Source organism: Sardina pilchardus, chromosome 15 (assembly GCF_963854185.1).
Source record: "Sardina pilchardus chromosome 15, fSarPil1.1, whole genome shotgun sequence".
NCBI classification, from domain to species: domain Eukaryota; kingdom Metazoa; phylum Chordata; class Actinopteri; order Clupeiformes; family Clupeidae; genus Sardina; species Sardina pilchardus.
The window spans coordinates 27,045,371-27,055,370 of NC_085008.1; the positions used below are offsets into that span (position 1 = coordinate 27,045,371).

Genomic DNA, 10,000 nt, shown 5'->3' on the forward strand with positions numbered 1-10,000 from the left:
TGTTATCTGAAACGGCTTCCCCTCTTCCTGTCTGTTAATCTCGAGGTTAATTAAATTTCATTGAAAACTCGGTAAAGACAGCTCCGCAATATTGGCTGGTGCCGGCACCGGTGGCGGTGATTGTTTCCGTTTTACTCCCAAAAGAAGTGCTTCCCATTTTTTTTATTTTTTTCCCTTCTCCCTTGGCTGCGCGAGCTGGAAATTAAGGGCAGAAAAGATTTCTTGTATAGCGGGAGGAAGTGAGCGGCGGTGGTGGCAGCGAGTGTGTGTGTGTGTGTGTGTGTGTGTGTGTGTGTGTGTGGGGCGGAATGGAAAGTGAATAGATTTGATGAGCACAATGTTCTCTGAAATGGGAGGACTGCAGGCAGAGGCGCAGGTGGCGCCTCACTGATTTGACTCGCAGCGAAAACACTGCTGTTGCTAGCAGACCCCAGAGCACACACACACACACACACACACACACACACACACTCGCCTGGTACATATTCCACTCTCTCTCACACACACACACACACACACACACACACACACACACACACACACACACACACACACACACACACACACAAACAGGGACATTATTTAGGGTCACCGCGTGGGCTAACAATATTGCCTCTCTGACTCAATCATGGACATGGGATTGATTTAGTAATGTTTAAATCACAAGGAGGAATGCCTAATAAAACGAGCAGTTTATGTATCAACAGAGAAGAAAGATTAGTATGTAGCTCATGATATTCCTATTTAAAACTATTGGAGAGATCCATGACTTTTCAAGCGCCAAGCATCAAGGAATATGGGTCATGACTAAATTACAGGCAACAGTCCAGATTCATCAAATCTGTCTCAGTTCTTTTGCCTTGAAACAGGTTTATCACAAATCATTCTGTAAATTCAGTGGACTTTATTTCAAATGGATGTTGGTAAACCTGCTAAAGTGAGAGTAGATACAGTCATGTCCTGTATATTATGCAAGTGTTTTATGCAAGTTAAAAACAAACAAAAATATTTTAATACCATATTAACTGCCCCCATGTATTACTGAAGAAATTTAGCAAAATCAAAATATAAACCTTGGCTAATAGTCGGTAAATTACGGTAAATATGTAATTAATTAATTTCATGTCTAAAGCACCATTTCAGACACAAAATACAATATAAAACGCTTTACACACGCCCATTGAAAGGCAAAACAATCTAAGAAATTAATCATTACAGTAAATTAGTCAACAGGTTACATTTACTGTAACCAGCTGAAATGGCCATGAGCCAGATGAGCACAGTGCTGTATGGTGCCATTGACCACACCAAGCATGTGGCCTTGCAGGCCAGCTGGAGAGGTCTGTAGTAGCTGAACATGGTACAGTATGTTGGTAGAGTTCTGATTACAAGGAATATTTTGCGATGATAAACATAGACTACTCCCTAATTAAAGAGAGCAATAGTCAAACTAAACTCAGGCTTTGAACCTGCAGATTGAGGACATCGTAGTTAGAGCTAGAGCTCCCACTTACAAGGCCAGCCTCTCTCTCTCTCTCTCTCTCTCTCTCTCTCTCTCTCTCTCTCTCTCTCCCCCCTCTCTCTTTCTCTTTCTGACTCTCTTTCTCTTCTCTGTCTCTCTCTCTGTCTTCCTCTCTCTCTGCCGAGCCAACAATCTAATGAGCGCCACGGTAACAAGCGCTTCCTGTGATGTAATCCAATCAGGCGGTGGAGGAGCAGAGCGTAGCACTGCACAGCGACCCTCCCCCCACCCCCCCCCTGACACTGGCCAGGCCCAGCACCGGAGCTGAGTGGAGCGGAGTGGAGTGGAGTGGAGGGCCCAGCCCAGGGGAGACTGCAGAGGGACGGAGAGAGAGAGAGAGAGAGAGAGAGAGAGAGAGAGAGAGAGAGAGAGAGGAGGAGAAAACTCCTATTGATCTCTCATAGGGGGAAAAAAAAAATGCCCGCAAGACTGGACTCCATAAGAGAAAAAAGTCAAGCAAAGTTAAATGAAAAATTGCTTACACGCTGAAACATTTATTATTCTGAGTCGCGCAGAGCAAAAAAAAGGAGGCGGGGGAGGAGGAGGGGGGGGTAGGCGGTGTTGAAGGTTGAGGTGGTGGAGGAGGGAGGAGGAGGCGGTGTTGGATGAAGGAGGGAGAGAAGGAGAGAGAGAGAGGGGAAAAAAATCCATTTGGCGAAGTAGATGCGGATCGATGGAGATGGAGGCGGGTCGGGCGGAGAACGTGCTGTCCCAGATTACTCCTCTGATTGATCCCAGCCAGCCCGCGCCTGACCTGCAGCAGATGCAGGAACTGGGAGGTGTCTGATGAAGCTGTGCCCAGAGACAGGGGGGGAAGATGGGAAAAATCAAAATCAATACGAAGGGAGAACTTTACTGACCTAATGTTAGGATAAAAACATCACACAACACTTTGCATCTGAATGGGTTCTGACAACACAGAGCCCTCTGGCATTTGCTTCTGTGTGTGTGAGTGTGTGTGTGTGTGTGTGTGTGTGTGTGTGTGTGTGTGTGTGTGTGTGTGTGTGTGTGTGTGTGTTCTGTGATGGTGTTGAAAATTGTTGGAAGAATGCGCTCTCATTTTTATTTTACTGAGAATAGGACGGAATAGCTGTGTGTGTGTGTGTGTGTGTGTGTGTGTGTGTCTGTGAGTGTTTCTCTCTTGCTTTTAATGCAGTGTTTATCAGAAGGTTTCCATTTGGCTTACCTGTAATCATAAATAACTGTGAGGCCTAATCCTTAAATGTAGTCAAGTATACACACTAATAATTCAGCCTGCTTTTATTTGTCAGCTAACGTTCGCTGGCATTGGGGTGTGGTGATGGTGGTGGTGGTGTGTATGTGTGTGTGTGTGTGTGTGTCCGTGTGTGTGAGTGATTTATAGTCCTGTTTGACTGCCAATATGTAGAGCAGGAAATCGCAGAGAGCTCAAACGGAAAAACGTCTATTTTTCAGACAGCCCATAATTCTACGCAGTTTCTCCTTCAGGGGGGTCAGTCATATAAGGCTCATGGCAGATCTAAAGCCACCAGAGACATGGGGGGAGGGGGTGGGGGGTGGAGTGTGTGTGTGTGTGGGGGGGGTGGGGGTGGGGGGAGGTGCGGGGTATTATGAAAAAGAAAGAAACTGGGGAAAAAAGCTGCTGAGATGTTGAAAACCCCCACTCAGCCATGCTGGACGAGCATGATTTTGTGGTGTGCTGTGGTGTATGGATGGAGGAGAGACAGGCGAGCGGTGTGTGTGTGTGTGTGTGTGTGTGTTGTAGGGCTGGGCTGGACAGGGCGGGGCGGGGCGGGGGCTATCGGTTAAACGATACAATACTGCAGCATGCTGATCCATTGCAGTGGCTACCGCATCCATCCATGGGAAGGGCGAGTGGCGAGGAAATTGATTGTCTGGGGTCTGGCTTGCAGTAAAGCGATAGTTCAGCAGCGCTGTGTCGCCGCAGGAGAGGAGAGGAGAGGAGAGAAGAGGGGAGGAGAGAAGAGGAGAGGAGAGGAGAGGAGAGGGGAGGGGAGGAGAGGAGAGGAGAGAGGAGGAGAGGAGACGAGAGGAGAGGGAGGAGAGGAGAGGGGAGGGGAGGAGAGGGGAGGGGAGTGGAGGGGAGGAGAGGAGAGGACAGAAGAGGAGAGGAGAGGAGAGGGAGGAGAGGAGAGGAGAGGAGGCGCATCAGGGGCTGGACAGAGGACAGAGGACATGGCAGCCATAGCCGTGGGCGAGAGGTGGCGATGGGGGGGTGGATCAAAATCCTCACCGGGGGGGTAGTACTGCTGCGTCACATCATCAGCAGCAGGCCAGCATCTCAGTGCACCTGAGACAGTGCTACAAGTGCAGTTGGCACAGACATCACAGTACAACATGTTTTGAAATCTGTCTGTGAAATCATACCTTTCAAAAATGTACTTCAACTTCAATTTGTGTGTGCGTGTGTGTGTGTGTGTGTGTGTGTGTGTGTGTGTGTGCATGCATGTGGGCATTTGTAGGTGTGTACGTGTGTGTATGTGTGTGTGTATGTGTGTGTCAGTAATCATCAGGCTTTATGCATAGGGCAAATGTGGCAGGGGTGGAGGTTGGTGCTGCTGATAGGTTAGCATGTAGCATAAGTGGGGGAAGTAGACATATGTGTGTGTGTGTGTGTGTGTGTCTTTGCTTCTGGCCAATCTCCTGATCTGTATTGATACCCATGCTGACGCTCGTGTCGCTTGCATCCTGCTTCTGCCATTCACGCCTGCTCCTGAATGCATGTGTGTTTGATGATCCTATACACTTAATACTCTAACCAGTCAAAGTGATGCTCGTAACAACAATGTTCCTTTGTTCTTTCCTCCACAATAACATATGTTGAAAAGCACCACTGACTTGTAGTGTTGGTTAGATGTATGTGGTGTTTTATCCTGTGAATGTTTACTTTGTGGAAAATTCCGAGAGAGTATAATGATTAAAATGAGCCATCTGCACCATATTAAGACAGTAATTGAATGAGATGCATCAAGGCCATTGGCAGGGTGAAAAATAGTCTCTGTTTACGTATATATATGAACTGAGTTGTGTATTTAGCTGTCTCTTCTAACTAAAAGGTGGTGACTGCAAATGCAGGGAATGTAGAAATGCCTGTACCGAATGCTGTTTTGTGTTAGCCTTTAGCCTTTGCTGTAGAAATTGAATTAGATAATTGTAGATTGATGTAAATTGATGTAAAGTGATTATATATAACCTGCGGTCCTCACTGAGACTAAAACCAAGGTGGCATCTGGGAAACAATGACACCCCCCCCCCCCTCCCCCTCCCCATTATTCAGTTCCGACTGGTCAGCAGACAGCCCAGGTAGCGGATCCGGCTCAGTTCTGGCCAGATCCAGGCCCTGGCATTATCTGCTCGCTGGGAGAGTCAAACCTCCCCAGCCCCCTTCTCCAACTTTACTTCCCTCATGTACTGGCAGCCCGTCCAGTTCACCGTAAGACCCCTTATCTGCCTTATTGGGCTATAGTAACACGCCTGCGCAACATTAACAGTGCCCCCCACCCCAACACACACACACACACACACACACACACACACACACACACACACACACACACACACACAACTTCTCTCCATCTTTCCGTCCCACGTGACTCTAAAGCACAGTCCCGCCCTCCCCATTGTCCTGCTGTCTCTCCTGTGGCGAGGAGCCTTCTGAAGGAAAAGGTCAGTGCTCAAAGTCTGACTCTCCCCCTAAATTGGCTTCTTTGAGCTCACAGCTGCAGCAGCAGCAGCAGCATCAGCAGCAGCAGGGCAGAGACCGAGGCAGAGGTAGATGCAGAGCGAACAGGAACTCTTCCTCTGCTGCCCCTATAGCTCCACATTGAAACCCCAGAGCCTATCTCTGTCTGTGTCTCTGTTTCTGTCTCTGTCTCTGTCTCTGTCTCTGTCTCTGTCTGTGTCTCTGTCTGTGTCTCTGTTTCTGTCTCTGTCTCTGTCTCTGTCTCTGTCTGTGTCTCTGTTTCTGTCTCTGTCTCTGTCTCTGTCTCTGTCTCTGTCTGTGTCTCTGTTTCTGTCTCTGTCTCTGTCTCTGTCTCTGTCTATCTCTATCTCTGTCTCTGTCTCTGTCTCTGTCTGTCTCTGTCTCTGTCCGACCCCCTTGTTTAGTGAGCTGGCCAGGGCCCATTACTGTACGTCTCTGCAGAGGAAGTAGCTTCCTGGTTCAGCCCGCTCCCTGTTCCCATTAGCCATTAGGCTAGGGCTGGGGCTGCTCTCTCACACAATTGAATTTGGAGCGTAATGCTAAACATCCCAGCCAAATTTAATTGCTGGAAAAGGCTCAATGCTAACGGGCCTCTACTTTAGACCCCCCCCCCCCCCCCCCCCCACACACACACACCCTTCCTCACACACACACACACACCCCTCCCCACACACACACACACACTCTCCCTGTTCCCAACGAGAGCCACCTGTGTGTTTTAGTGCGTCTGGCGACCGCAAGGCCACTACTTTCTCATTGTGTCCCCCCCCCCCCCCCCCCTGTGCCTTGCCTTGGCGAACAGCATCATGTTTAAATGTTGCCCCCCCTGACCCCTCCTCAGGGATCGACTGAAACTCAGTGGCGTCAGACAGAGCTTCCGCAGCTTCAGGGCTGGGCAGAGAAGGGATTGCTGACGCAGCCAAAGATGGTAAGGAGACAGCCGCAAATGGCCTTTTACCCACCATTAACAATGCTGATGACAGCGCTGGCTGGCTGGCTGGCTGGCTGCTGAGAGAGGAAGAGACGGTCTGCTGGGAGTGGGGGGAGGTGGGTGGGGGTGGGGTTTGGGGCGGGGGGCGGCTGGATGGCTGTTTCACATTAAGGGTTTGGTCTCTGTTGCCAAAGCTGGGGGTAGGGGGTAGGGGTGGGGTAAGGGGGAATTGCAGGACACAGCATAGTGCATCTCCTGATACGTTATTTAGCAGAGACACTGGGAAGAGTTTTTGTCTCTCAGTGAGTGTGAAAGGAGGAAAAAAGGACCAGAGCTAGTGGATATATTCAGAGATGCAGTAGATATATATAGAGACACAGGCACACACAGTTACTGGATATATGCAGAGATACAGTAGATCTATATAGAGACAGAGGCACACATCATTTCAGCTATATGAATGGCAGATGTCATAACAGAAACAGAATTTGTTTTTGCCAAATTGAAAATAGATTTGTTTTACTTCACACTGTTCTCATATAAGGATATTGTTGCTCTAACATGAGTACCATGGGCTAGATGATAGACAACAACCCAGCTAATGTGCAATTGTACAATGTACAAATATTATTTTTTAATTTGACCAGATATTGTACACGGACGATTACGGTAGTCAGTCCTCCTTGTGATCTTCCACGACCTTGTAAAACAAGGCAAAATAGTGATGACATCTAAATGGCTACAGCTGTGTTTTAGAGAGATGAGCTATTTCTAGTCCTCAATTGCCAATAACAAAGGCCTCACAAACAAGTAAGTGCACAGTCTCATTCTCGCAGATATTTATAGACACATTTACACACACACACACACACACACACACACATACACACACACACAAACACACACACACACACACACACACACACACACACACACACACACACACACACACACACACACACACACATAGCAGTATGACTAAGCAGACATTAGTATGATTAACAGTTTTATTTTCTCTTAGTTTGAGGATGTAGAGTGGAATGCATCCTTCCCATTTAGACTAATGTGCACACACAAACACACACGCACACGCACGCACACACACACACACACACACACACACACACACACACACACACACACACACACACACACACACACACTGTAGCTTCTTAGTGTCCAATAAACAGGCATTGAATGTGGGGCAGGCAGGCACCAGCATAAGTAGTTGTGGTGTGTGTGTGTGTGTGTGTGTGTGTGTACCTTGGTGGACTTGGACTCATGGAGATGCCCATAGGACCAGTTCTGATGGACACACAGGAAACCTTCAGGACATGACTTGTGTTTTAGTGGAGTGGTGTGTATGATGAGAGAGAACAGAAGATGAGATAAATCGATAGAGGGAGGGGAGGAAGAGAGAGAGGGAGAGAGAGAGAGAGGGAGGGAAGGGAGTAGTCCATGTATTGTCTTGTTTGATGTATGTCTTATTGAATGCATATAACGCACGCCTAGTTTGTTTAAGTGCTATGAATGTTCTGTGTGTGTAAAACATGAAAATGTAGTTTGCACGTCAATTTAATGTGACATGTTTTTTTATTAATTATTTTACATAAATTATTCATTAAATAACTCTCGCAGTCTTCTATAGTTAATCTAATCTAACATATGCATAACCAAGAAATCAGTTTTCAGTTCGATAGACATTAAAATGCAGGTAATGTCTTGGTAGTCATATGGGACGAAGAACTATTTTGTGCTGTTTAATTTTGGTTAACCTTTTCTAAATAGGCTTGCTTTGAAACGCGAGGGCAAGACTTCAGAGGGGAGCTGAAACGTGTCTTTGAGAGTCTAAAAATAAACACGTCGGGGCTTTCAGAGGCTCCGATGTTTGCTCTCCTCGCCGCGCTATTATGACGCGTTTTTGCATCCATCAGCAGAAGACACTGCACGTTCCCAAAGCTCCTCAGTGCTGGAAGTTCGTTTAAATTATTCCGTGTCAAGTTGGGCGAGAACATCATTAAAGACGCTTTGGGAAGGGGAGGGGGGGTGCTTGTTTGGAGGCAGATGATTCTTGGTCAGAGTTCACTGTCTTATTGCTTTTTCTCCATGCGAGGCGGTGCCCTCTCATGCCTGCGTGTCCTGAAGTTGACCTTCTCAATGAGAGCTCAATTTGCAGTTCAATTTGCCTGACAGTCTTTAGTAAACATGGCTTTTAGTAAGGGCTGAATTTCCCCACCACCTCTATCCAGCCCTGGCTGAATGGTGCCTCTGTCCAGCCAGTTAATACTCCGCCTCTGTGTTAAGTTGGAAGATGACTTGTGATGGCCGGTCCATGTGTGTGTGATGTACAGACATCATTCAGTGCCAGCTGTCTTTGTCTCTTTAACTCAGTGCTGCTGCCCCAGGGTTAGAGTGACCCCTGTAGTCCCCCACTGCATCACACACACAGCAGTGCCTAGGAGATATCATTTGACTCCACAATCAAACAGTCAACTCATTACATTAGTCTCACTCTGTGCTAATGAGAGAATAGATTTAGTGGCGCATTTGAGGAGTGAAAGATTCTTAAAATAAGTGTTATATGTTTGTTTCTAACCACTAAATAAATGAAGCAGCCTTCCCTCCAACTAGCCCCCCAACACACACACACACACACACACACACACACACACTCCCCTCCCCCCACATCCCCATGTCAACCCCCTATGGGCCAGTGAGCTCATCTTCAAACACCTGCTCCAAAAGCACTCTGCTAAACGAGTGGCAAATATTGTTCACCATGACAGCAGTGCTATGCTGAAGGGCGCTGGCAATGTTACCCTGTCAAGCTGAGCCAGCTATCAAAGCAGAAATGAGAAGTGAATATATAGCAACCCCCAGCAGCCAGCCAGCCAGGCACACAAACAAACACATGAACTAAAGACTGCTACTTCATAGGGCTTTTGTTTTTTATCATTTATTTATTGTGATATTCACAAACCATGTACAAGTCTAATGTGATTAGATCTAATTCTAATCACATTAAAAAAAAGAAAAAATCTGTTATATTATCCATTATTTTATATTTCATTCTAATTGTTTTATATATATTTTGTGAGATGTTGCAAATTTGAATTGTGCCTGTGTGTTGAAGATTTTCTGGACTATGTTCAGTGTTTTAAAAGCATTTTTTCTTCCTCTTCCTCTTCTTTTCTTCTTCTTCTCCTTCTCCCTCTTCTTCTCCTCCTTTTTCTCCTCCTCCACCTTATTCTTCCTCTCCTCCCTCGCTCTTCCTCGTTCTTCTTCCTCTCCTCCCTTGCTCTTCCTCGTTCTTTCTCTTTTTCTTCTTCTACTTCTTCTTCTCCCACTTTCTCTTCTTCCTCTTTCTCTTCTTCTTCTCTCTCTTCTTCTCTCTCTTTTTCTCCTTGTCCTCCTCTCCTCTCCTAGATAATCAGCAACATGGAGCCTCAGGTGACAAATGGCCCCAGTGCCGCCACGGCCAACGGTCCGTCCAGCAACAGCCGCAGCTGCCCCTCGCCAATGCAGACCGGCTCCAACGACGACAGCAAGACCAACCTCATCGTCAACTACCTGCCCCAGAACATGACCCAGGAGGAGTTCCGCAGCCTCTTCGGCAGCATCGGGGAGATCGAGTCCTGCAAGCTGGTGCGGGACAAGATCACAGGTACCAGACATCGCACCGCACCGACCACCGCACCGCACTGACCACACAAACACACTGGCCACTATTCATCCACAACGCTGGACACTGATTATAGCAGTTATTACAGCGATTATAGACCCTTTCAACTAGAAAAAGAAAAGCAAAAACCTTTGATTGAACATTCTTTTTTGTTCCCAAACT

General features: G+C 47.1%; 1 protein-coding gene across 7 annotated transcripts in view; it reads left to right on the forward strand.

Moving 5' to 3' along the window:
- The window catches only part of elavl4 (ELAV like neuron-specific RNA binding protein 4), a 92,934-nt gene that overhangs the window by 36,382 nt on the left and 46,552 nt on the right, over positions 1-10,000 (forward strand). For all 7 annotated transcript variants that reach the window (XM_062556695.1, XM_062556693.1, XM_062556696.1 and 4 more), the window contains exons 2-3: positions 6,067-6,153; positions 9,583-9,820. In XM_062556695.1, the coding sequence (XP_062412679.1) occupies positions 6,067-6,153; positions 9,583-9,820 (325 nt within the window). The remainder of the gene's footprint in view (positions 1-6,066; positions 6,154-9,582; positions 9,821-10,000) is intronic.